The sequence below is a fragment of the Amblyomma maculatum genome, chromosome 9 (assembly GCF_055883805.1).
Source record: "Amblyomma maculatum isolate TAMU_Amacu chromosome 9, ASM5588380v1, whole genome shotgun sequence".
Classification (NCBI taxonomy): Eukaryota; Metazoa; Arthropoda; class Arachnida; order Ixodida; family Ixodidae; genus Amblyomma; species Amblyomma maculatum.
In genome coordinates, this window is record NC_139352.1 from 71,920,903 (window position 1) to 71,948,797 (window position 27,895).

The 27,895-nt window shown below is 46.3% G+C and overlaps 2 protein-coding genes across 4 annotated transcripts in view; both read left to right on the plus strand.

Annotated features, from left to right (window-relative positions):
* Positions 1 to 27,770, plus strand: part of Ptp99A (Protein tyrosine phosphatase 99A) — a 224,075-nt gene extending 196,305 nt beyond the window's left edge. For 2 of the 3 annotated variants that reach the window (XM_084579003.1, XM_084579005.1), the window contains exons 11-22: positions 796 to 875; positions 1,661 to 1,758; positions 5,840 to 5,933; positions 6,441 to 6,520; positions 6,652 to 6,786; positions 8,706 to 9,188; positions 9,775 to 9,894; positions 10,795 to 10,965; positions 13,783 to 13,911; positions 17,286 to 17,614; positions 21,336 to 21,471; positions 23,677 to 27,770. In XM_084579003.1, the coding sequence (XP_084435129.1) occupies positions 796 to 875; positions 1,661 to 1,758; positions 5,840 to 5,933; positions 6,441 to 6,520; positions 6,652 to 6,786; positions 8,706 to 9,188; positions 9,775 to 9,894; positions 10,795 to 10,965; positions 13,783 to 13,911; positions 17,286 to 17,614; positions 21,336 to 21,471; positions 23,677 to 23,838 (2,017 nt within the window). In that variant the 3' untranslated portion in view covers positions 23,839 to 27,770. Of the gene's footprint in view, positions 1 to 795; positions 876 to 1,660; positions 1,759 to 5,839; positions 5,934 to 6,440; positions 6,521 to 6,651; positions 6,787 to 8,705; positions 9,189 to 9,774; positions 9,895 to 10,794; positions 10,966 to 13,782; positions 13,912 to 15,457; positions 15,732 to 17,285; positions 17,615 to 21,335; positions 21,472 to 23,676 lie in introns of those variants that run through there. The other variant, XM_084579006.1, reaches the window with a different exon arrangement.
* On the plus strand, positions 1,996 to 5,527 carry LOC146179379 (uncharacterized). Its single transcript, XM_084579007.1, has one exon. It carries the CDS (start codon positions 2,490 to 2,492, stop codon positions 4,980 to 4,982), a length of 2,493 nt encoding a protein of 830 aa, XP_084435133.1. The 5' UTR covers positions 1,996 to 2,489; the 3' UTR covers positions 4,983 to 5,527.
* Positions 27,771 to 27,895: the final 125 nt, after the last annotated feature.

Here is a 27,895-nt window from a genome sequence, read left to right on the forward strand (position 1 = left end):
CTAGTAAGGAGCCTTTAGTAAAGGTTGTAGCCTACGTTTCGAGCTATTATTTAGTTCATTGCACCAATGCATGGATAGCCTGACATACTAGTATCTTGCTTCATAAAAAAGTCGTAGACCTTGCACATATTATATTTTGTGATGCGACCTGATCATATCTTCGTATCCAGACAATGCGAACACTAGTTCTCGTGGTCCCAAACTTTTTTTTTTTCCTTGTACAAACCTCTGGTTTTCAGTTCTGATGAGAGCGAACGATGACAAATGTCGCACTCGGTTAGCTGTATGCATTCGTGAAGCATAGATCCTGTTAGTTAGCCTGTTTTGGTGCAATTCGTAATAATGCTGTTATCGTTTTTTTTTATTGCAAAAGCAATACTACGATGTGAAGAGGCGTAGCTACGGTCTCCTCATAAAAAATCAGCCTGCCATGAAATTTGAATTCACGTTACTGCTATGCCACAGGCAGGAACTGCCAACTCTGGTCGCTTCTTTCATGTGGGACGGTCACATCTGATTCAGCTTGCCAGAACCGTTTGCATTCGCGTTACCCATACGACACGCAGGCACGTCCATACGGCTTGACTGAAGCGTGACTTTATATGTGGGCTGGTAGCATACGTTCTCGCGTCATACCCTTAAAGGATGAGGTTAAGTGTCCCAAAAATGTAGCACCTTACACAGACAGGACGTGATAGGGGAATAATGTAGCAGGCAAAAGAAGCTTCCGCCGTTGCTTTCACAATTCAACTAGGGTTAACCAGAGCTGAACCACGACTAATTTTTTTTTTGCAGGAAATACTTTCAGGCCGCTTACTATTACTTGGACGACCCTCCAGGAAACAGAGCTTCGCCGCAACTTTCTGAAACCTTTGGTGAGTGTATTTAACAACTTCCATGACCTGTGTGTTCCAAGCGACATTTATTGTGTAGCCTTTAAAACTGTACCATACCTGCCATGTATGGTCAATCAATGAACTTCTGTAGTTATTCATAACCGTTAAGGTGGTATCTGTGTTAAGTTTTAATTTATTGTATACACGGCCGTAAACTTTTGCCGACCTTTGCTAATTACACAAACCACACTGGTTTAATATAAGAGCGAATTTTTAGCAAACTGTCATCAGTCCCGACATCTGCTCTCTTTTCTGCATACTTCCGGAACAGAAACGATGGACTGCACTGATGGTGCGTCTGTTCCCACCCATTTGTAGCCAGGTTTGCTGTATGTTGGTTACGTACAGTCACGGACACAATAAAATGGACCGTGCTATAGCAGTCAGGCACATTCCAACTCTTGCTCATCAAAAAGTAATGGGCATTTGATGCTACCGCAACTAAATGTCCATCATTTGCTTGTTGCTCGTTTCCATTATACAAAGCGAGGGAAGAGTTGGAATGCAGAAGCTCAATCTTTGTGTGCTATATTGCTCACAACAGTACATTTGTGCTCGTGCAAGGTAAGGGTAGCACCCCCAACTTAGTAATCACTCATTGTAAAAAAAAAAAAATAATAAAGGGAAGAAAAGAAAAGAAAATTGTTTTACATGTGTGCAAACGTTTGGCCTTGATGGCCTTGAGAATGAATGTACAGCCTTTACGCAAAGGCATCATAAGAGCTTGAAAGCGGAGACCAAGGGTGTCTGCCTCCTTGTTTCAGACGACTCGGAGTATGCTTCTGTGCACGTGAGCCAATGGGCGAAACACGTGGCTGACTTACATGCCGATGGAGATATCGGGTTCTCGAGGGAGTACGAGGTGAGTCTCCCTGTTTTTCGCAGGTGCATATTTTTGATACCCTTCTCCAGCAATGTCTGGTGAAATGGCTGCGGCAAGCGTCTAGGATTGTTTGTTTATTCTTGGCAAGTAGAAAAAGAAAGCTCAATATAGTCTACTGAAAGCCAGACCTAGTTCATGCTCGTTGTTACATGTGCCTTTGAAGGAGCAGAATAACCCATTTAAGGGGGGATGCGGGGATCAGATCGCGAAAATCGCGAAAAAAATCGATTTTTGAAAAGTGCGCTTTTCGGAATCTACAACATTATTTCTATGTTGTCCTGAAATATTTCACCAAAAAACAAACTCTAAGTAGTCTAAATAAATATATTTATCGGTGCCGGCGTCGAGATATTCTTCCCGAACCGCGAAAAAGCTGCCAAGTTCACGGCATGACTGCTTGACTTTCCCGCCATGGAGCGCCGCCATTTTGGCATCGTTGGAAAGCCCGACTCTTCAGCTCTTTGTCCCAACCCCTCCCTCCCTTCTCCGCCAGCTAGCAAGCGCACAAAAAAGGAATATCCGCAGGACGGCAGCACGAAGCAGCCAATGAATACCGCGCCCCGATTGGCTCTGCGCCGCGACGTGTTGCTAGGCGCCTCCTCATTGGCTGATGCCGCGGCAATAATGGCAGCCAGCGCAAGGAGCGTCTGCTTTGTCCGCCGCTGGAAAGCAATTCTTTTTCTTGCGTTTCAAGTCTTCGACCACGTGCAATGGATCAGCGAACGTTCGAAAAGAAGTTCCGGACAAAGCATGCTTACGGGAAGCGAAAACGCAAGCCTGTTACAGCAAGGAAGAAGCGGCGATCATCAACAGGTGGTTCTACCGAGCCGAGCGTCCGTTCGGAATCGGCGGAGTACGCGCCCAACGTGCTACGCGATCTCTCTCCCAATGTGCTGTGCGATCTCATGCCGAGTCGGGCACCAGCCAGCGATTGTGAGAACAACGAACAACGTGCTGCGCTGTCGAGGCACGGGTGCAATGTTACTTCACCAGCGACGATCGACATGCCAGTGAGCGTCGCCGCACACGTGCGTCTCGCCGTGCACGGACGTGCCACTGCAAGTTCGTCGGGTGAGGCACCAGCCAGCGAAGGTGAGACGGGCCACGATTTCTCGCCGTTGAGCCGTGGGCGCAACGTTAATTCGCCAGTGAGGATCGACACGCCAGTGAGGATCGACACGCCAGTGAATGTCACCGTACGCGAGCGTCCCGGCACAAGCTCGTCGAGCGAAGTGGTCTTGCAACAGTCATCACCGCCTGACTGCACAGTGGAGACACGTTTCCGCGATGTGTTTTTCAACTCTAAAATGTGTCCACAGCCGACAACCGCGAGTGAAGGCAATCCTATGCCATCGACGAGTTACGGTGTTCGCGGGCGCGCGCTCGCTTTCGCGGACGCGCCGGCGGCCGAGCCATCGACGGGTTACGGCGATCGCGGGTGCACGCTCGCTTCCACGGACTCGCCGGTGGCCGATCATCGCAGTGACGAATATTCATCCAGTGAACGTCGCACTATTCAAGCTCACCTCAGAACACGATTTGTGTCCGCGGAAACGGCAAAGGTGCAAGCATCGAGTGTTTGCAAATCGCTTCGCGCGGTTTCAGCTACGGAGCGCAAGTTTGCGCTGACTGACTCGAGAGAAGATGCCATTTCCGCACCTCCAGAAGAGGAATTTATGCTTGTGCAAGTAGCAGCCTTGAACTCGCTGATTAGTTCCATGCTTTGCCCAATTTGTCATCAGCCTGGCCTAACAGTGCATCGGGAAACTAAATTAGGGCTAGCTGTGAAGATGGTACTTTCGTGTATTTCCTGTGGTGCCCTCCAATCTGAATGGTCTTCACAAAGGCAGAGTGGTTCTAGAGCCTTTGATATCAACATCAGATCAATTCAAGCGATAAAGAGCATTGGTAAGGGACCAACTGCTCTCAATGACTTCTGGGCCACCATGAATGTTTCACATAGAGGATTACACCACAAAACATATGAGGAGCATCTAAAAAAAACTTTCAAGCCTGCTGCAGAAGCAGCTGCAAACAACATCTTTGCAGATGCTGTAGAGGCAGTGAGAAAGGTGTACACAGAAATGGAAACTACCTTTTCGAAGAATATTACAGTCGTGTACGATGGTACGTGGCTGACACGTGGCCACAGTTCTCACACTGGCGTAGGCTGTGTAATTGAGTTTCATACAGGGCTTGTGTTAGACTGTGTGGTTCTCTCGAACTTCTGCCTTGGGTGCAGCAGACAGCCAGCTGAAAGTGACCCCACTTATGCTGAGTGGAAGCAACAGCACCAGTGCCAGAAAAACACTGATGTGAATTCTGGACGAATGGAGGTGGAGGCTGCACTGCAGCTGTTCAGGCGCTCTTTGAGCAAGAATGATCTCCGGTACACAAACATAGTCTGTGATGGGGACAGCCGCATGTTCCGCACTCTGTGTGACGAAGAAGTTTATGGTTTTGTGCAGCTCTCCAAAGAGGACTGCATAAATCACGTGAAAAAACGGATGGGTGCTGCACTTCGCTCCCTGGTCAGCAAGGCTAAAAAAGGAGAGCCACTAGGTGGAAAGGGGGGCCTGACACAGCAGCTGATGAAAAAATTGACTGACTACTATGGCCTCGCTCTGCGGAACCACTCAGAAGTTGAAGAAATGCAAAGGGCAGTAATGTCGACCTATTATCATGTGACGTCGACGGATGGTGAGCCCCATCATGAGCTGTGTCCCCCTGGCCCCCTCAGCTGGTGCAAACATCGATCAGCAGAGGCAGAAGGACAACCACCACCCCCTCACAAGTACAAGTTATCACCGAAGGTCGCTGAAGCACTTCTGCCAGTGTACCAGCGCCTCTCAGACCCTCAGTTGCTGGCCCGGTGCAGGGGAGGCAAAACTCAAAATGCGGCTGAGAGCCTCCATTCAGTGATTTGGTCACTATTATCGAAAGACCAGCATGCCTCACTGTTCGCTGTGGAAACAGCAGTGCACGAGGCGATTTTGAAGTACAACTCAGGCAATCTGAGAGCATATTCAAACCTGTGCACAACATTGGGCCTGCGCCCTGGAGCCCTTTCTCTTCAGCGGGCCGCCGAGAAAGACTCTCAGCGCATTAAGAAGGCGCACAAAGCCCATCTTTTGAAAGGACAAAAGTCTAAGAAATTGCCTGCTGCCAGAGACATGAAATTTTACAGTGCAGGAGCATTTTAGACAGTGTGTGCCAGTTTGGAACTTTCGAGCTTGTTTTCTGAAAACTTCGTTTTGAACTTACCACCTTGCTTGTGGAAAGCGCAGCATCGCAATGGGTGCATGGATTTTTATCCCGTTTGTCTTGTTGTAATTGCTGAAATGTGCTTTACATCAAGACAGTCTCAGATTTGCTATTTAGGCTCACCATTTTTTTATTACACAGTAATTAGAGCATGATACCTTCTAAACATAAAGAGAAGATGTATAATAAGTCATTTAGGAAAAGAGCAGAGAAGTTTAAAAAAATTTAAGGAGAATCTTGACCTAGACCACACTTCTTAGTAACTATTAAGAACATTTACAGACCCGTAGCCCATTTTGCTGTCATGCTAGGCTTTCCACGAGCAAGCAACATGTTAACAACATATAAACAATGGTAAAATAAAAACTACTGAAGCTATCATTTTGAAACTTTATACCTTTCTGTTTGATGCTATTTCAAGCCAGCCTGCCAAATTTCATCCCTCTAAGTCAAAAAATAAAAAAGTTTGCTCCGATCCCCTCATCCCCCCTTAATGAATGATTTTGCAGTGCATGGTATGACACTTGATACAAGAAAGTTATTCTGCTACAGATACAAAATGGCTTCAAGGCTTTCAAAAGGTTGATTAATTTAAATGCAAGAACGAAACAAATCCTCTTTGAAAAACAGAATTTCTTAAGTTTGACGAATTTAGAGGGAGAATTGTATGAGTTTTCAAGCAGTTGTGCATTACTGTCACCTCTGTGTAACTTGGTCATCATCACGCATCTCATCGAGTGAGAGCAGTGCCGTTCGTTGTGTACTTTGATGACTGTTTTCTCTGGCCCTCTCGCAGTCTCTCCAGCAGGCAACGGATTTGGATCTGTCTTCGGACTATTCCCAGATGGCGGAGAACAAGGGGAAGAACCGATATGTCAACATCGTGGCGTGTAAGCTGCAGTACACTGCTATCTTGCGCATACGTTTCAGCATGCAGTCTCTCTCAACATCCGCATTGCTCCCCCGTTATCTCTGAACCATTTGCCAGGCGCTTGTGAGATCCCATTGTTCTGGTTCAAAAGTTCACTTTGTGTAGACGATGTGGTCGAGAGAGATAAGCGACTGTGAACACATTCGGTTTCTGGCAAAAGGCCAGCGGGAAGGAGTGGTTCGTGTATACGCTCGCTAGTTGCCATTATATCAGATCTCAATAGTCACCAGACTATTGAAATCTTGTTTTTTTATGCAGAGTCTGCCCTACAGCCTATGTCATTCCCTTTTTTTTTCTCCTCGCCTTATTGTAGCTAACAGTCGTCCGTCACTAGCAAAATGTAACGTAAGTTGTATCTGGCAAATGAGCCTTGGGTGGTAGTGGCCTCCTCTTACCATTAGCGGTTACCAGCAGTGCAGTGATTGCTCAGGTCTGCTATAAACTGACCCCTGCCTGAACTTTACAGATGACCACACGCGGGTTATACTGAAGCCTACCCCTGGCCAGAAGAAATCAGCAGATTACATCAACGCTAACTATATTGATGTGAGTACGGGGAAATAAACTATTTTTGCATTAGACTAATAGGCAGTGAAATCTCCGCTGCCTTTCTTCTTTTTATTTTTTTTTTTATGTATAGGTTCTGCGTCTAAAAGCGAAACTGGTCTTCTCTCCAGGGCTACAACAAGCCACGGGCCTACATTGGCACCCAGGGCCCGCTGCCCTCGACTTTTGACGACTATTGGCGCATGATCTGGGAGCAGAGGGTCTGCATCATCATCATGATCACCAACCTGGTGGAACGAGGACGGGTGAGGGCGCCACGGCTAACGGCGGCTTTATCTCTTACCTGGTGCCGACAGTGCACTCGCGAATCGGGGCACGCTGTTAGCCCTCAGTAGGGCCACTTTTGTGATTTCCCACCAGTTAAGACAGCAATGCCGGATGTTTGTGCACCATCGTGCCACTTTCTTGCTTCCGGTTCTTGCTCAGACTACCGAGATGAATACGTAAAAGCCAAACATGTGTGTACTGATCTGTTTGTAATCTCTTCACTTTTTTCTTTTTTTCTTTTTTTTTTTGTATTTGTGCGGAATGTGATGGGTCAAAAAACTAATTCAATTTCTATTTCAAATTTATTGGTCTCAGAACTCGGTCATATAATTTAAATCCATGCCACTAGTCATTTAAGGTTACAGAAGTGCGCTACAGTGTCTAGTCGTGAAATGTGTGCGGCATTTCTTGATAGCCTTAATTTTTGACGTATGCTGAGCGGAACTGTTAAGGACTTTCTGTTGAGGGGGATGCCACGCATAATTTTTTTGTCATAAGTACGGCAGCAAGCCAGTGCGTTTAGTTTATGGGCATTTTTGTATTTCTCCTTCAGTTGTCAAGTTTACCTTTTCCCGCCCCACAGCAAATTGCCACAAATTGGGAGGAGAAAGAGTCTTGTTCAGTTCTTTACTTGCATTTCTTGCGGCGTTATTCTCTTCTGTTCTTGCCTTGTCTTCTTTCTGTGATGCCATTTTCTCTCTTTGTTCTCTCTCTCTTTTTTTCCTTTCATTTCTCTGTCTTGCATTCTCCTTCTTTTTTTCTCTCTGTTTCCTCCTTACGTCTCCTTTTCTGTTTTCGGTCGGGGACGAAAACAGCGCGCTCGTAGCGTTTCGGCAGAGTTGGATGACCTTGTGAGTATTGCATGAGGAACGTGTGTGCCTCTCCATGTTGTCACATTCTCTCTCTCTCCGAAAAATCTTTCGCCTGGTCTGGACCTGCGCTTTTCGCATCACTGTTCGACTCACTAACTCACTTATTCCTTCTCCTGATCTGAGCCTGCCGTTTCATCACCTCAAATAACATAGTAGAAAAGAGAAACGGATGTATTTTTTGTTTTTTGGGGATTTTGCAACTTTTTGTGCTGGCTTTTTGTGTTTGTCCAGGTTACATCCTGGGATGTCTTGGGCTATGTTGCTGTGAACTGCTAACTTTAAATTTTACTACCCCCCACATTGTGTGTGTGCAATTGCTCGAGGGTCTTCTCAAACGCACCATATTTGTTGGAATGTCCTACCAAAGCTGGAGTCAGCGTTCACAGCTGCTCGTTTCAGTTACCTCTAGTGGAAGAGTCTAGCAAAAGCACGTTGGCACTTGTCACAACAGTGTAAGGTTAACGTCACTTCTGAGGCAGCCATTGGCTTAAGCAGCAGCTACTGAATGTAATGTCCTTCACGTCATAGCTACTGTGCGTAATGTGGAATCGCTGTTAACGTTCCACTTTGTTGGCGAGGATGTGTTTGAAGCTGACTTTGTCTTCAGAGTTGTTTCATCGAGTTGCCATTACCTTTCTGCCTCCCTCTCTTCCTTCCTGACGCCTGTGTATGGCTTGTAAATTGTAATAAATCTTACTATGTACTAGCTTCCTTACGTGGTAGCCAAAAGGCCACTACATTAACCTGAAAATTCGGTGGTTAGTTTTTGAAAGCTAACGGCGTTCTTCTCAACAGTTTTACATTCATGAAATTATTCTCCATCACCTCCAAAGTTGTTTTGCACATTTACATTGCTTGTGATCTTTTTTTTTACTTCTTTATTTTACTCATTCAGTACTTCGTAAGATGCCACTTTTGACCCAAGTGAATCTGGTCGGTTCCTCAGCCCATAAGATAAAGAGTATACCTTGAGCAAAAAGCGGTCGCAGATGTTCCTCAGTGGTGCTTTTTTCTTTCCTCTTCAGCGTAAGTGTGATATGTACTGGCCAAAGGAAGGTACTGAGACCTATGGCATAATCCAAGTGAAGCTGGTCCAGGAGGTTGTCATGGCGACATACACCGTCCGAACCTTTGCCGTCCGGAACATCAAGGTGAAGAAGAAGCAGGCGTCTGAGCGGACGGTGTACCAGTATCACTACACCAACTGGCCAGACCATGGGGTACCAGACCATCCTCTGCCAGTCCTCAGCTTTGTGGCCAAGTCTTCTGCTGCCAACCCTCCCACTGCAGGACCCATGATCGTGCACTGCAGTGCTGGTGTAGGAAGGACGGGCACCTACATCGTTCTGGATGCCATGCTGAAGCAGATGCGGCATCGGCAGAGCGTCAACGCGTACGGCTTCCTGCGGCACATTCGCCAGCAGCGCAACTACCTCGTCCAGACGGAGGAGCAGTACGTCTTCATCCATGACGCTTTGCTCGAGGCCATCGAGAGTGGAGACACAGAGGTGACTGCTTCCTTCTCGCGCCTCGTTCTACGCATCACTCGAATTGTGCGCCAACAGTGTGGTGACAAGCGCTGATTCTTGCGGCTGCATGTTTTGCCACATATTTCCGTGTCTGGTGAAAAATGACGCAACCAGGAGTGGGGCATTGCTTGGCACTGTCATGACAGTGGATTTTATTGTGGAGCACTTTAAAAAATATTTTTAGGTATCAGTTTTACTAACCAAGTTATTGTTTATGTGCCAACTAAGCTCGCATCCATGTGCCAACCGGCCCCACAGTGGTGGTGCAGTGGTTAGGGCGCTCAACTGCAGTGCCCAAAGACGCGGGATCGAATCCCGGCCTCAGTGGCCACTTTTCGATAAACGCGGAAACCAAGGCGCCTGTGGGCTATGTGATGTCAGTGCACATTAAAGAACTCCAAGTGGTCGAAACTATACGAAGCCCTCCACTACGGCATCTCTTATAGCCTTAGTCAGTTTTGGACATTGAACCCCTTAAGCCAAACTAAACCACTTTCCTCTGCTGCCATTCTTGGCAGTGCATGAAAGAAGGATGCACTGATGACATGCCCTTGCTTCGTTACAGGTTGGGGTCTCACAGCTGTCTCGCTACGTGCAGAGCTTGCAGACAGCGCAGGTGGGGAACACGGGAAGCGGGGACAACAACACAGACAAGTCCTGGTCACTGCTCGAGAAACAGTTCAAGGTGCGCTCCGCTGTAACGACTCCAATGGTTCCTGGCTAAAACACGATGATTGGGCCTCCTTTGATTACGCTGATGTTTGACAATTTAAAGATGCTTTTGTTCCTTATTTCATTTTTTTTTTGTGCCACTTGGATTCACATTTGTGTAATTGAATTGTTTGTGATCACGTCGAGCGGCGAGAGTTTGCTTCAGTTATTTCACCCGGTGTGCAGTGATGCAAAAGCTGTGTTAACATTTCCTTGCGTAATCCTTTGTTTTGGTGTTCTGCCGTCCTCAAGTAAAATGTAGTTTGGGGCACTACATTTTTTCGCTATGCTTTGTCTAGTCAGGTTTTCAAGCTTATCTTTGGCAATGTTTCTAAATAACCATGCATGCTCGAATATCTTTTCTACTGGTTTTTTTGCTTAAGTGATAGGTTTCCTTTCCAGAGACTTTTTAAAGATACCATATACAGACTGTTCAGGTCAATAACCTGAATTGTTACATTGGCAAAAAATTCTAAGGATTGATTGTGATACTCCGTAATCCAAAATTTGAGTGCAGATATTTAAGCGTTTTTGCGATGTACTTAGGTAAATCACTTGAAAAATGCTTGTATGTATGTTTATTCAGTTTCAAAGTGTTCTTTATTTTTCTCACGAGCCAAAACGAATGTCTCAGACGAAGAGACAGAAGAGCGAGGAGCTTTGCTTGCCTTTCTCCTTGCTCTCCTTTCTCTTTGTCTGAGTAATTCTTTTAAGGTTGCTGACTCTCTTTTGCCTGGTTACCCTGGCAACGGTGATGTGGCCCAACCACTGAACGGGCACATGAGAGCTGTGCTCTAAAACAAAGATCAGCTGGCTAAACGAACTGAGGCATCGTTAAATCTGTTGCTAACACCAGGCACATCTTTGCGTGCAGCTGGTGACGGTGTTCAAGGCGAAAGACTTCAATGTGGTGTCAGCTGTGAAGCCCTGTAACAAGGCCAAGAACCGGTCGCTGAATTTGATCCCCATCGAGTCGCATCGAGTGCATATCACTCCCAAGCCGGGCACCGACGGCTCGGACTACATCAACGCCACTTTCCTGCAGGTGCGCCAGATGCCACCCGTGTCATACCTGTTGTCTTAGGTGCACTGACTTAGCTCGCAAGTCAAGACCCTAAAATGCTTCTTGACTGCTGGTGTTTTGCTATTGGTCCACTCCCGACCAAAAGCCAAGCATCAAGCAGTCCAGAGGCATTTTACAAAGAGGATGTGGCAGCAAATATTTTGATGGCTCAGCACTGACCTTGAACTAGTTAGAAGTTCAAGACTGGAGTTGCCCTAGCCTCAGCCTATGCTTCTCATGTGCTGTGCACACAAAATGTTGTGGTTCTACTATGTTTGTTTCCTGTAAAATCTATAGTAGGCATTTTAAGGTAGGTACTTTATATGATGTTGTTTAATTCGAAACGGCTTGTAGTCGCCAGAAGTCAGCCAAAGAGGTGCAAGGTGGAGCGAAATTTCCTCTCCCTTTTTTTTTTCACGGCTAACTTTTTCAAATTTGAAAAGATATCGCCTGTATGTGTTAGGAGGACAAAAGCTGAACGGAAAACTATATTTTGGGCTTTGTTCTGCTAGGAACAATCCTTTGTGCACTGCCTCAGTGATGTATGTAAGATTTTCATCAGTGCTATTGAAGTATACTAGTAAATCTTGTTCTCTGGTGAGCCATTTATGTGGAAAGACGGGCTCACTACTAAAGAAATTCACTTTTGCAACTAAAATTTGTTTTGCAGAAAATTGGGTCATCTTATCGCAAGTGTCTCTAAACAGAAGTGCCCCTAAAGAAATTATGGGGGGCATTTAAAGCTCCGTCTTTTAGGGACCGTAGTCTACTAGCCCACAAATAAAGCCCCACTTTACCCAAGTCGTATTTACTCGCCTGCGTGGCCTAGGGGTAACGTGAATTCAACGGTCCTGGCGGGCTGATTCTGACGTCACCCTCTCATACGAAAGGAGAAACCCGAGTTGGCAGCTCCTGTAAAACTTAATGTCAAGCAAACATATGTTCACTCATTGCCCGGCCAGGTTTTTTTGCTCACAACCTTAAAGGGACAGAACACTAGCCAAAATATGTCACGAGATTATGGTGGAGATGAAAGATATTGCCTCATATAGTACAGATCGAGCACTACATATTGTAATTTGCTATTGAAAATCGTATAAAAACAACTGAGGTGCTATCTAGCGGAGAAACCCTACTACTTTCGGTGTAGTACCTCACGTGACTACATGTCAGCAAAGTATCGGTGATTTTCGTAACTGCACACCGCTCTTTTTTCTTCTAGCACTACTTGTCATAATTTATTGTATTTTGCGGTCTCTCCAGTGCTTCTTTAAATAAAAGCCACATCTCTTTTCGCACTGCGAGAGGTATGCTTTCAGGTTTTGCCACTAGATGGCGCCACAGTGTTTGCAATTTCGTGAATGAAGCGATGATAGTGCCCACTAAAACTTTCGTTGACGAGGCATTGCGTTATTGTGCCATAACAGCATTGAGTGTGAAACTGAAAAGGAGGCCACTCTGCACAAAAAATGCCTGGCTACTGTCTGGCAAGTGAAAGTTGTATGTGCTCTCAGTATGTCTCTTTGTCGACCACCAGTCGTCATCGTGGTCGCTGCTCATGGTTTCCAGCATCGCATCAGACTACATAAAAACGGGCGCATGCACTGATAGAAAAATTCTCAGTAAAAATTTTCTACAGTGTTTCGAACAAAAATGTAATGGAATCAAACATTTAAGACATCAATCTTTCCATTGCGCTGGAAAAAAATTCGAGACCTAATTTTTAGTGTTCTGTCCCTTTAATGGCGGTGCCGGGTTGTTGGTGAATGGAGTCTTAATGCTGTTGTATTAAAGGATATGCGAGCATGCCAAGTGTATCCAAATACATGTCGGCTAAAAAAAGATTGATAAAATGGTCTTCCAGTGAGAATAATTGCAAATACTAGAGCATTTATTGCACTATGAAGGAGTTGAAAGAGGGAAACTGTCTCTTTGATCCTACTTAAAAATGTCAGCCCTTTTTTTTTTTCCTCTCTACTTTCTGATTATCCCACAGTAGCTGCTATTTTCTATTTTCCTAACTTTTGGCTCTCATCCTGCTCTGAGCTTTGAAGGTGACCAGCAGCGCAGCCATGTGTCTCTCTTAAGCCGCATTTGCACTGGCGCGTCGCGGGGGGTCATGCAACTCGATTTGTTAATGGGGGGAAGACCTGAACAGTTCTCCAGCAATTGTTCAGCTGTCCGCCTCCGCGATGAATCTAGTCTTATCACTTCTGCAACTCGCCAGTGTGAATGCGGCTTTATCTTGCTCCATCTGTGGCAAAGCTATTGTGGAGAGGCGCAAGCACAGTATGCGCCTTCCTGTATGCTGCGGGCAATGCGTGAGTGCCAACATCTAGCCATCTTATTGGCGGTGCCGTATGCGCGCTGATAAGTGCTGTTACATGGGTACCCACAGCTCGCTGTTGCTGCAAAATTTTTTGCTGAAAGACACGTAAAAGAGTTTGTCTTAAGCTAATTTGTTTTACACTAAGTCCATTCGGAAACTGACTAGGTGGCCTTGCATTGTTCATCTTATCCGAGAACTCATCTTAACCGAGTTACTCTCAAGGGTAGTCTACTGTAGTATTGTGTGAAGTAAGAAACAGCTGCTTATCCAGCTGAAAATGTGCTTTGTGAATTCAACATCAATAAGCACACAGGTGAGTGTGTCAACCTTTGGCCTTGAGGTGCAAGATGCTGAGACGGGCATTCAATGAAGTATCCGAGGGCCGTTGTGTCTGTTTGACGGTTTTTGTAACGTCAGGAGCCTCATCTGGTGCTCTTTTTTTTTTCTCCATGCACCCCTGAAACCTGTAGGGCTACAACAGGCTGCGGGAGTACATCGTGACGCAGCACCCACTAATGACGACCATGGCCGACTTCTGGCAGATGGTCTGGGACCATAACTCGCAGACTGTCGTGGTCCTCTCGGTCGTCGACGAGAAGGTCAGTGCAACATCTTGGCTCCCATTGTCAGCAACTGTTTCTCTCCCATGTAATTAAATTCTAAAATTGTTTAACAAATAATTTATTTTATGCCTTTTGAACAAAATAACAAGTATAGCCTAGTTTTTTTAATATTAGAAGGCATGAGTCTTATTAAAGAGCATATTTTGTCCTCCGCTAAATTTATTCGAACTCACCACTTTGTGCCCTGTTTAAAAAATGCCCCTTGTATGTTTAGCGTTAGCGTGCAGGCCTTGTTCGTGATTGCGTTATCGTAACGCGCATGTCAGTGATGAGAAACAAATTTGATTCCCGCACGACAAAATGTGCTGGTTGCAAAGTTTCTGTCTGACACTGTGGTTATTTCTCTGAAATTTTATCTTGGTAGGTTTCATATCCTGCACCTTCTGCCTGCCGTGTTGTCAGGGCTCAGATTGCCTTCCCTCGCATGTTGGCCGGTTATCACTACTATATCCGGTTGCATTTATTTGCAAATGCCACCAGCTGAGGGCGACAGGTCAATTGAGATTGCTAAAAACTGGCACGTTGTGGAAGGCCAAAGACCATATGGAAAGGCCACAATTGTCAACTTAAATAACTTTGTTCCTAGAAGAGCACGCACCAAAATTGTCTTCATCCATGACGTTATTATTTACACTTGCAGAAAAGATAATAACTGGCCCTTCCCCCCATTAGGGATGCCCCGTCTCAGTATGTGGGTACTTTCATGTTTTGAACATATAAGCTTCTGCAGAGCTTGCAGTAGCGTTACTTCAGCGAAAGCTCATTAGTTTGAACTTCAAAGGACAGACAAAAAAAATGCTAGGGGTCACTTAAACACTCTTAAGAGTGATAAGGCAAAAGCCTCTTTGCAGCCATCGCTAGCGATGGCGTGCTCGTTACTCTACTGGAGACGGGGTTGAATTCGTTGTTGTCGCGCCGCTACGTTCCCATGGAGACAGCAGGAATGCTAGACAAGGAGAACCAATGTATGTTTCTCAAGTGCTTGCCGTGGCATAGGTGGTTAGCACCCTCAGCTGATGATCGGAGGGGTAGGAGTTTGATTCCCACAATGTAGGGCTTTTTTTTTTTTTTTTTTTTATATATATAAGGTTAAATTTCAGTCTGGCTTGTTATGTGGCTGTGTATTGGCTTTGGATCTGTCTCATTTGACACAACTCTGCGAGTGCCACTCATGGGCCAAGAAAGGCTTTCGCCCTAACATTCGAATTATTTAATGACCCCGAAAACTCTGACGAGAACGTAATCACAAGTTCCACATACGGTGTCGCCGCCATGCGGGTACCTAAGGAAATGCCCGAAGGGCGGTAGCGGCGAAGAACGCCCTGCTTGCAGAAGCGCTTCCGGCCCAACATCTATGCTGCTTGTCACATCGCATACTGCTTTTAACATGCCATTCTGTTTCAAGTGCTGTTTTTGACATAACCACGTATTATTATAACATTCACACATGCATATAAAGCACACAATATCGGTTATGCAGGAAATTCAGTTGCCAAGTCTCACTTTTCTGTTTTTCTTGCAGCACTTGAACTGTGCGACCAAAGACAACATTAACATGCATACATAATTTTCCTCATGATACTAATCTCAAGAAGGAGTGTAATTGCCAATCTCCATGTTGGCATGTCAGTTACAGACGTCATGAACATCTAAAGCAGCGTGTGAAGAACAGGCACGAAGAATAAAACGCTACCAACATGACTGGAGCTGCTTGTTGTTTTTGTATTCCTTCAATCGTCATTGTTTGTCTGCGCTACTTCAGATTTCCTGCGTAATTAAGGATAGCATCGAAAAACTTTGGACCAAGGCCGTGACAGTTTTTGGTATGCATTTCGGCTCCAATTATTTTATAAAGTGCACCACCATGAAGCAGTGACTGACTGATGTAAACTGTGAACTACCCTTGAGCGCAACATATTTTTTTATTGGCAACCGCTGCCACAAGGACCGTAAGGTACTTTGTTAGAAATCAAATTTATGATTGCCGCGCGATTCCTTGTGTAGAATACTTGCAGTTAGAAGCTATCCCATGTGCACTAAATTTGGAGTGTGTACTGAATTTTAAAACAATGTGGGGCAGCATCAAGAGCCAGTAGTAGCCTTTGTGGTACCCAGGAAGTTGTAGCTATCCTCGTTTTAAAGCCGGAATTACACTGATTATCAAGCGATCACTACTGTAAAAAATACTTTCGTCAGGGCTTGTTAACAATTCACTTCATTCAAAATCGATACCTACAAGTGGTGCTCCAAAGGAAAGCATGGATTTGAAATGAGCTCCGTAGACCATCATTGCCACTTCCCAGCGCTATTCATTTCGCTTGTCTAGGCAGCAAGGTGAAATTGAGTGAGAAGCGAGGCCACTAAATATGATGTCGGCATACACTTCATGTTGAAATGAGTGCCATGAATCGGATAGGAGCTGTAGAATTTCTCGGTGTCCCTGTTGCTATCGGCGCACGTTTGTCTGCTGCCTTCCTTGCTGTGATTAGAGCCACCTCAGCACAAGTCGCAGCTGCCGCTCCACGCCCTCAGTAGTCGAATGCTTTGCGTACCAGACCAGCGACCACTGCGTCGGGTGGTTTATACTGCACTTGAAATGCACACGCACAGTACGCTTCTACGGTGGCAACACAACAGAGCCTACATTGCAAGCTCTCTCGACAAAATAGCACACCCGTACATTAATTTTAATTCAGTCTCTTCCAGCGCAGCACTGCCGACGACCAGCCGGACCACTATTCGGGCAGCCATATTGTAATCACAGTGGCGCCCTCTATAGGTCGTGGAACTTGCGAATACTTACCTAGTGAAATGCTGGGATGAGGTCGACTGTTTTTTGAATGAGAATGTCACTGAAGTGGCTATTTTTCCCATTTTCATCCTTTGCATCTTTCACGATGCAACTCGGAAACAGTGGTGCCCTCTCACAAGTGGCTGCATAGGGTGTGAGAAAGCTTCATGGCACAGCGCACGAACAGAATTTAACAAGCACAGTCTTGTTTGTGATTAAAGGACCATGTGGATGGAAGCCCCTATCGTAAGCATGTTTCTTTGGCCACGTGTCGGGTGCGAGAATATTCTGGCACAGCGTACAGTTCAAATTATTCATCACGGAAATGGCTCATGCTCAATTTAACGGGCTTTTTTATACAGAGACATCTGTACAGCTTGGCTGGACCAAGTTGTACAGTTTGATTTGTCTGAGAATTCGAAATAGCAGTGTTGTTCAAATTAACAAGCCTTCACTGCACTTTTTGCTAACTTGTGACCGTCACGTGTTGAACGGAATACCTGTGGCAGGGGTGAAACTGATGATCGCATTCACCAAACCTCGTTTCCCGACAATGCAGGAGTACCCGCAGTTCTGGCCCGACACAGATGAGGAGCAGGACTATGGGAGCTTCAAGGTGAAGCCGACATCCGACGAGACGGCCACAACGGCGTCCACGGACACGGCGCCAGCTGACGAGAAGCCCACGAGCGGCGGTGGTCCGGGCCTGGTGAGCCGGGACTTCATCTTGCAGTCGACGCAAGACGACTACGAGCTGTCCTGCCGTGTGATCCAGTGCCCGGGCTGGCCCCAGGCCTGCACACCAATGGCCACCCTGTTTGACCTCATCCGCACGGTGGCCGCACGACACGCCGAGGACCAGAACGGGCCTGTCGTCGTAGTGGACAAGTGCGTGCATTTTTATTTACATCTCCACCTTGCACTAGAGTGATGTAAAGAAGGGCAGGTTGGTGATGGCCTGCTCCGACGAATTCCCTATTTTCATGGCGGAGACCTGTTTTCGTAAGCAAACTGCAGTGACAGTGAAGCATTTTTTGTTTCGAATCCACGCGGTTAGGCCTAACTGCTTATTCACATCAAAATGGCAACCATGAAATCTTAACTCGTGACGTCACAAGTTCCAATTCGAAGGTGAGAAAATTTTCAAATTCAGTTTTCTCAGCAAGAACTGGATCTTCTGCTGCCAAAAAAAAAATTGGCAGACTCAAAGAGAGCTGCAGAATAGATTTTTTTTTTTTTTTCAATAATGGGATGGAGTTGTCCTTGATATAGGAATGGGTCGCTCAGAAGCGGGCCGGATCTCTTGAGCGGCGGTTCTTTTAGTGAGCCGGCTGTCTCGTTTAGTGATCCGATTCGTGCCGAACAGTTCCTTGGGAGTCGGATATTCTCCTCGGTGCGACATGGGCGAAATCTATTACGATGTGAAAAAGCAACTGCCCTCCTGCCCTTCCTCACAAGAGTCGTAAACATCCCCTCGCACCCACTCCCCTTCGGATGTCTTTTGAGCCGCTCTTTCAAAAGAGCAAGAATAGCAGCGACTCACTGAGCGGCAGTTCTTTTAGAGAGCCGTCTGTTCAGTGAGACGTCAGGAACCGTTTTGTCAGAGTCGGGTCTTCCGCTTGGTGCAACTTCATAGCCATCTATTAGCAATGCGAAAAAGCAACTCCAGTGGGCAGGGGTGGATCGAGCTGGCATACAAAAAAAAAAAAAAATGTCTGCCGTCTGCATGATCCTCCACACGCCTTCGGCAGGAGTGCGGCTGCTTCGCCGCCGTGTGGAAGCTCCACGCCGGCGACTTGGCAACGTTGTGTGTATGCTTCGGGTGGTCGTCGCCGGTCTTGTGCGTCCTTTGTTTTGCTTGCCACGACTGGAACGCTTTCCATGTTTGCTATGCATAGTTTTCTGAAGCTGCATTACAACAAGACGAATGTCGAATGCATAGCCCCTTTCGCACCCACCCCAGCGGGAAAAAGACTCCGGTTCAGTCACGTACAAACAGCACAGACTGCAGAGCGTTGTGTGCTCTAAACGGGAAACAGATTCCTTGAGAAATTAAAACCGCACCTCACAGCATGAATGGCGAGCGATACAGCTTGAAGTAGACACAAAATGAATGAGTGAATGAATGAATTAATGAAATTTGGTTGGCGCGTGTATGTGGCAGCGAAAAAAGGAAGGTTGAACAAGTTTCAGTTAGGGGACTGGGGAAGAAACCAGTCGCCAGGTTGAAAGGAAGCAACGGGAGAAGCTGGGGGTACTGAGAGCCGTGGGCCTTGAGAAAAACTGCCGTTACGTTCAAGGCGAGGAGGGTACAGTGCTGCAGCGAGAGTGGTTGTGACTCTTAAGAGGAAGGGCGGGAGAGCAGTTGCTTTGTCGCACCGCTAACAGAAGCGCGGAAGTCGCACCCAGCCACCCAGCTGCCATGGAATGGTTTGGGAAGTCGCAGGGGCGTGGATCAATGAACGAGAGAGAGATAATGAGACAGAGCCGGCTTTCTCTCTCTCTTTCTCGAATATAGCCACTGCTCGCTCCTGAGCGACCCAGGTTTAAGTGAGCCGTACAAATGAGCCGGCTCACTTCAGTGAGTGGAGCCGTTCTGAGCTGCTCATTGAAGTGAGCCGCTTTGCCCATTCCTACCTTGATGTCCCCGTTAAGAGTGAGTTGCGCCGGTCATTTTGTGTCATCCTTCGTAAAATTCCAGTGTGTATGTGATGTTGTGCCGAATAGTTTTCAGAGGCCCTTTTGCCGTAGCTTTGCATTCCTCACTGGCTGCACCCATGTTTGTACTAGCTGCGTAATTAAATTTGATTAAATAGTTTTTGAGCTCTCGATGACTGCTTAGTTCAGTGGGCGCCAGTTCTTAAGTTAGTTAGGTTAAGTATGAGCCAGTTAGGCTCAAGTCAATTATATTGCCATTTTGGCATAGTCAGCAGTATTTCATGCTACATTTTTTGACCTAATGTGCCATATTTCAGCATGTTAAGTTTACTTACCTGACCAGTGTACATATACATATCGAAAAACTAAGGCAAAGAAAGAAAAGGATACGACTTATCCTAAAACAGTTGCTTGTAAACATCATGCAAAGACACTAAATAAGTGGCTTTTGAATATGATTAAACGTTGAAAACAAATACATCTATGTTGTACTTGTCTATTAGTAATAGTGATAGTTTAAGTGATGGTACAATTAAGTGATTAGTTTTGTTATGTTTGGCAGTGTATCAAGTAGCTTCAACTGCGCACATATTTTTCGTACCTCATTAGAAATGATTTATAAATGATAAATTGTGTAACCAGTTGGGCCATAAGTATATTCTTGTTTGATGTGTCAACAATCAAAACGCCGTGAAACATAGGGGACGAAATCATTTTTTCTTTTCTTCGACGTCATGCACTGTCCTCCTCAGAAATCTTTATGGTGTATGTTTGTTGAGAAAGCTACGAGTGGGAGGGTTGAAGGAGATTGCCTTTCGTTCTTGAATTGGGCCTGGAAATCTAGGCGCTTTATCAGCATGAAAATTGCAAAAGAACTCAATATCTGATTAATAGTAACAATATTTTTTTAAAGTTGAAGCCTGCTGTTGCAGTCTTTACTAAGACCCTTGGGTAAAAAAAAAAAAACTGAATTTACAAGCTAGGAAACACACCTTGCTGAGCACATGCAGTGATGTGGCTACGCTTGAACGCTTTCTTACATGCCCGAATGCCGGCAGTTAGGTTGCAGTAATTTTTACTAGCAAGGGGACGGCAAGGCTAATAGGTGGGGCGGTTCCGCATGTTGTGCCGTTAGCAGCAAATATTTGCACGACAGAATTGTGCATAAAATATTTCATTTCGGCAAAGCTGTGTAACCAAGTTGCGTGAACCGTCTCCAGGTGTGAGGGGGCCCGTATGCTTTACCCGCTGATAGTAGCACTAAATGTGTGATTAGAGATCGAGGTAGTGCTGCCGTACATTTTTTTTTTTCCCAGGAAGGTGCATCCCATAAACTTTTACTGTCGGTAGTACAGTGCCAAGTAGGCTCCCTTTTGTGTCAAATTAAGGTCCCTGTTCATTGTCACAAGAAATTGCAATGGGGGAGGTGCAAGGATTTACTCTAATCTGATCGTAAATTCATATCTCCGAAATTCTACCAAAGTGCTCCTTTTTCAACCAGGCTACCTGTGACTGCAGGCCACAGTAAAATGCTTGTCTTGCAGTGCGTTATACAATTGGTGACGGCTTTTCTTGGCAGTGAGGGAAAGTCTGGCTTGTTGCTCTCTCCACAGCAACTCCATTCCGTTTCTGTAACAGCTGGTGCCATCTAGTGAAGTGTCTTGTAATTATACGGGCTAACAGATTTTTAGAAAGCTGTATACCTTGGCTTTCAGTATTTAAAGGTAACACTTGCTTTTAAAATGCTTTAGGCGATGATTATTGACAGTATATCGTGTTTTACGACAAAATAACTGAAAGGAGGGACTATAATCTGCTGCAAAGTAAGAGGGAGGTCATAGTTCGGCTTTGTAACTTCCGCTGCCCGTCCAAGGAATGTCGTGGAGTATAACCATTGTTGCAAGGTTCTCGCTTCGGTGTGAACATTCCGTCTTGTTTCCGTTGTGTGCAGGTGTGGAGGCACGGAGGCAGCCACCTTCTGCTGCCTCTCAGCACTGTACAAGCAGATGGAGAGTGAAAAGTGCGTGGACGTGTACCTGTATGCAAAGCTGTATCACATGAGGAGGCCTGGAATATGGAAATCTCAGGTGGGCACCACCCTCACGCATACTACAGTAAAATCTCGGTGATACGAATTTCGGGATGATACGAATTCATGAAATTCCCCGGCCTGAGCACATTGTGTACAATGTGTAAAATTTCGGATGGTCCGAACACTCGCCCGCGCCACAACGGATAATACGAACGCGCGAACTGCGACCGCAACCTTAAGCACTATGCAGTGCTCGTACATCGCTGACCCCGCGATCGCCAGCCGCGCTGCATGTACGCATCACGAGCAGTTTGCGGTGACGCATGATCCGCACTGGCGCTGTGCAATCCGCCCGTCTCCGCGTACCCCGTCCCCGCGTACTTCTCGCAGCGCATACAGCATGACTGGAGATGGCGACATGCGGGCCGCACGGCACCGCAAACTGCTCGCGATCGCGGAGCCAGTGATGTCCGGTCCGTACGCACCCGCCGCGTATGCCGCCACCAGCTACGGCGGTTGCGATGTCTGCGGTCTGTTGGACACGGGATCGCGATTGCGGAATCAGCGATGTCCGGTCCGTGAGCACCCGCTGCGTGCGCCGCCGCCAGCTACGGCGGTTGCGACGTCTGCGGCCGACAAACCGCAGACGTTGCAACCGCCGTAGCTGGCGGTGGCGCACGCGGCGGGTGCTCACGGACCGGAAATCGCTGGCTGCGCGATCGCGATTCGTGAGCAGTTTGCGGCGCCGTGCGGCCCGCATGTCGCCATCTCCAGTCATGCTCTACGCGCCGCGAGTAGTAAGCGGAGGTGGGCGGATCGCACATCGCCGGCATCGCGATCGTTTTCCACGCCGCGAAAGGTTTGCATTGGCGCGCGGCCGTGAGTAGTAGTTGGCGGCGCACGCGGCGGCGGGCGCGCACGGGCCGCACATCGTAGACTTCGCGACTGCTAGTCGCGCTGTACGCATCGCGAGCAGTCTGCGGCGCCGCGTGGCTGGCGCGTCGCCATCTCTTGTCGTGCTGTACGCGCCGCGAGAAATCCGCGGAGGCACGCGTCCCGCGCGTCGCGATCGCCTGTCGCGCAGTGTGCACCGCGAGTAGCGAGCTGTGACCGCGCGACCGTAATAAACCTTCTCGGGCGTAAACAGATCGGCGCAACTGCCTTTTCCATGCTTCTGCATAGTACTTATTTTCGTTCGTTTTTATGATACGAATTTTTTCGCGACCCCTGTGAGGTTCGTATCACAGAGTTTCTACTATGCACTCACTGGAGGTCCAAGGTGGAAACTGGTCGAGGATGACTGAATGGCATTCGTTAGCCGTGCAACTCCTTCGTTAGGATTTCGCTTTACCAATAGAAGCAATGCACCAAGGCCCTTACATTCCCTGCTTTTATACCCACAATCTGACAGAACTCTGATGTTGCAGGTTTGAAATGGAATGCTTTTGGTGCACTGTCTTGTCAGATAAAAACTGCCGTAAAATTCCGAGTGAGCGCTCCTCCTCTCACACGCCGAAATTACCGGAAAAGTGGAGGGGGCGCTCTCCTGGAACAGGACCGAAATTTAAAATGACATTTTTTGACAAAAAAAAAACATTTGAATGCAGTTCACTTGGATTTAAAATTTTATTTATCTCTTATTAGGGCAATTGGGCTGAGAAGTGTGTGCCGCAATGCAAACTGATCGGTGTGCTGTTTAAACATGTTAGTCATTGTCTTTTTTTTTATTTATCACAAGCTGCCACCTAGACAGTGGCCATCTGCTCTTTGGGTACCGCTCATCAGATGTTCCACCTGCGGTAGTCACCCGTCAGCAGTAATTTGCATACACAACCCCCCCTAGGGTGTGTCGTTTTTGTTTGTGATGTTTCTGAGAGTGAGAATTGAGAATAGATTGGATTCTGGGACTGGCAATTGGGTGAGGTACATGCGAAGGGCAGGGAGCTGGGAGCTGCAGCGCGGGAGAAAGGGGTGCACTTTCCAGGAACAGCACCAGGAACAGCACCGCAATGTGTAATTAGCAGCGAAGTTGGCGGAGGGGGGACTTTCTCGGTACTTTACGGTAGAATTGCATCTTCCCTATACCCTGCCTACCATCGATCAGCTCTAATTTGAGCGATTTTGCCAAAATTGGTATAACATCTGCGTTATGTGCCACGCATGAGCTGAAATTGATCTTTTTCGCGCCACCTCTTACCCTTAGCTCGGTGTCTCATTTTTGCTCTGTCCTCTCTTTTTTTTTTTTTCTCGCCTCAAACAGGACGACTTCCTATTCCTTTACCGTGCACTAGAGAGCCTGCTGGCTGTGAGCAATGGTCCGGCGGCGGCGCCCATTGCCAACGCCACCAACGGCCAGCTCACCAGCAACGGGCATGCGGTCAAGATTGAGGAAGTCGCCGGGAAGATTGAGAGCCCCGACTGATGAAGAAAAGGCCGAGCACAGCCAACGACGAGGGACTTCCTCCTTTTTTTTTTACTGGTCGCTGCTGATGCGGCACCACGACCACCACTGCTGCTTCTGGTCACCCCTTTCCCACCCCTCGCCCACCGCAGGCTGCTACTACTGCTGCTGGCACACACAAGTGTTCGTTTCGCCCCTTGGTTGCACAATGTCACGGCTTCTTCTTTTCCGTTCAACAATGGAAAAGAAAAAAATTAACCAAGGAGCTAAAGCACACAAATGCAACTTCGGTGCACTTCGTCACATGGTGCACAGATTTCTTTGAAGTGCCGATGCATAGCGTGTGTGGGTATGCAAGCGTAATTGAACAGTTCATCCACTGCCTGCGAAGCCTTGAACACTGTGAGGCAGGAAGAAGGATTAGCAAGCCTCTTACTCAGCTGAAAGTTGTATTGGCGTCTCTAGCTGAAGTTGAATGATTTTGGCTTATCTGCCCTTCACGAGTGGAGAATCTTTTTTTTTTTTTTTTTCCCCACAAGAGGCTTCCCCCTCCGAAATCTGTATTATTGCATGAATGCCACACAGTCGCTTTTCCAGCGGTAAAACATTGACAAACAAAGGTGTAGCACGTAAAACAAGGGCCACTGCTATTCAACTCGAGAGGTGGTTGTCTTAGGAAAGGTGCAAGGTAAATGCCTTCTTGTTGTTTACCTATGTTTATTTTTATAGTTTTTTTTTTCTCTGGCCTCTTTCGTCATTCTACAATGGAGAATTTGAAAAAGGGTAGTTAGGCGGCATCTTGCTTTATAAGATTCCTTGGGTGAACATGTGGGCCCTGCAGGCGGAAGGAGTGTTGGAAAGGGGGAGTGACCCAGGTGACAAACTGTGACCGTATTGCTTGTGGCCCGTTTCCGTGCTGCAGTACTTTCTCTCAAGTTTGTGCTGGCGTTATGTTTTGTAAATGGTGTAAGATAGTAGACAATAATTTGTACATTTTTATTACGCATCATGTGTCATCCCCTACATCCCCAAAGTGTGCCCCAACGCTTTCGTTTCCTTGCTGCGTCTTTTTTTTTTTTTTCATCATGTTAGTTCCGGTCTGCCGAGTATGTACTTTTTATACAGCGGCCACAGTGCTGCGAAGAGGTGGTGCGCTTTTTGTTTAATTTCTTTTTTTCCTGTGCTCGTGGCATGTGATGGCATGTCACGGCGAGTGATAGTGGGGCGCATGTGACAGTCACTGCCAGGCGTTGTATGTCACGGCGCCATTAGTCTAGAAGGAACAGATTCATTTTATCTCCCCGGCTGCGTTGACTAACGTGGGAAACCAAAAATGCTATCGAGTACAGAAAGCCGTGGCTCTGCACGTCTGCGTAGAACCACTTCATTAGCACTGCCATTTTCTTTTCTCACTACATTTTCTTTTTTTTTTTTTTTTGTATTTTGCCTTCTCCTCCATCAGGCAAGGTGCTTTCAAATAACGGAAACTCAGCTGTTCTGGGTTGCTCTTACTGTTTCATTTGTGTAATTTTTTTTTTTATTTTTGCAATTACTTAGGCCAGGAATGGAATGAAAGGAGGACAGTTCCAAATGACTGACGAGGCCTTTTCAGGTGGAACTGGAGCAATGTTTTTTAAACTTCCGTGCCTCTGATGATGACACAGCATGGATGGACAAAGCAGTCGAAACAACGACGAAGACAAAGTGGAGCGATTGAACAGGAGAAGGGCTAGGAGGCCGTAGAAGAAGAATGGCTTGCGTGCGAAGGAAAAGCGCAAAGTGGCACGTTGCCAAAGCAACATAGTGCCTGCCGGAACGTGCCAAGTTGCGCAGCACACGCACAGAAGTGCAGCTCGACGGAAAGGTTTCTCGTAAACCACCGCCTCGATGTCGATTCCCCCCTTCCCCCCCCCCCCCAGTTCAACTCTCCCAGCGTTCAACGAACGACACACCCCCAGCAGCAACAATTTCTAGTCTGACATCATCTTCGTGCTCCCTCAACGTTTTGTGTTTCTCCCATTTCTAACTTGTGGATTTCCAGACTTGTCATTCATTTGTGTCGTGAATGTGTCGGTTTCTCCAGCTTACCGGGGCGCGTCTGCGTTCTGCCCCGGCCATCCTTCACAGTGTTGTCATTGTTTCGCGTTAACCCATTGCTAAAACGCTTAGTCTCTGTTCTCGTCACCAATTTCGACACTCGTGGGGCCCTGAAAATACTCGACGGTGCAGCTGTTTCGTCTTTTGGGAGCATGTCGCGCCCTTTTTGTATCCATGTCTTCTTAACAGGAACTCCTCTTTTGTATCTGCCTTCAGTCGCCATGGGAGCGGAAAAAAATACACCTTTTTCCCCACTGAGCCCCTGTCCCTGATCTTAAAGCAAGCTCATTTTTTATAAGCAGCCCATAAACAACACAGAACGCTTTCTCAGCAGGATAGCATTAGCAGTGCTGCCTTTTAGTGCAACACCTTGGCATTGCTGTTGAAACTTGAGGCTGTCTAAATGTTGTTGCAACATTACCGGCAGTGTTTTGCAGCGCCAGTAATGTTGCCAGAACGTTTAGTGTTTCCCGGGTAATGGTTGTGTGTCGTTTTTGTGACATGCTGTTGTTTCCTAAAGACAGACGCACGCCAAATAAGTAACCAGTATGCCAAGGTGTTGTTGTTCAATATACATATTACGCATATAAACTTTGTTGGTAGAGCATAAGTAACCCCTTTCGAAAGAGAGAGAGCTTCGAGTTTGTTGACGTAGTGTTCAGATATATATACACACATCTAATAAACCAGCGCGTAACCCGGAATTCCGTAGTTTTATAAAGTGCGGCATGAACACTTTCAGCAATCCTGGAATTTGGCTCCACTGCGGCGTGTTATCTTAAACGACTTGGTAGCCATCTTTGACTTGGGATGTAATACTGCCCTACTTAACAGTTGGTTCATTGACAGTCTCCAAAGAGCATAGCTTCATTTCGTAAGTCTAGCGGTCTTGTGACCATGCTCGTTAATTTCTCGTAGGACGTGGTCTAGAGTGTAACATGCTCACAGACAATGGTCTGAAAACCAGTATTCTTACATTCCCGAAGTCCTCTCGCAGATTCATTGGAAGTAATGCTATAAACTGCAGGACCAACTGTCGCAGCTATCTGTCACATTTCTATTTAGCAAACAAAGAAAATCCCTTTTATTTTCTCCTTGGTAAATCTAGTATTCAAGTAATTCTTGCTTCAAAGTTTCTGTGCAGTTCACATTGATTATTGTGGAGCGTCCCTGGCATTACTTTTCACTGTCGACTTCTTTATGTCCAGTTTTGTTTGTGCGTTTGTCATCTCAATGAAATGATTTACATGTTATTTATCTTCTGTAATATGCACAGAGACATCATACATTGAAGAAAAAAGAAGCCACAAAAAGTGTTTTTGTTTAGTATTTGTTCTTCTGTGTTAAGCCCTTGCGATCCTAGAAGCCACTGTTATCTGCAAACTTCATCACGCGTGGAGTTCTTTCGTGAGGTCCGACTGTACCAACTGGCTTATATCTCACATGTACATATATATATTAAATGTTAATTATTATAATTAGTGTGTTATACACATAGCTGCATTGTGTGTGTAATGAATACTATAGGTTTTTGCCGAACATGTCAAGTTGTGCTCGTCATCATGCTTGTTTCATTTTTGACGGAATTTTCACGATTTCCTGGGTCGTGTCTAGCAATTTTTTTTTTTGCCCTTTTTTGCAGAGATCACCAGTCGCATTTTATTCTGCATCTGAGTTGTCTGAATACGTTTCGCCCCCCTGTTATAGATTCGATAAATTAGACATTTCTGCTTCTTCACCGAGAAGTCTGCTCTGCTGTCTGCTTTACGCTATTACATAAATCTATATACAAAGAAATCAATATATGTGATATGTATTGACTGCTCAAAATAAAACAAAGACCAAATATGGATAAACCAGTGTGAACTTTCATGGTTTGACGGTGGGCACTGCACGAGACAAACATTCTAGATGCAGTTTTGAGCTGAAATTTGCATTACCACAATGGTAAATGATTTACACTTACGAATATTAACACATA

What these genes read in the sequence shown, in the direction of transcription:
- LOC146179379 (XM_084579007.1), top strand. Translation starts at nt 2,490, where the DNA reads ATGGATCAGCGAACGTTCGAAAAGAAGTTCCGGACAAAGCATGCTTAC.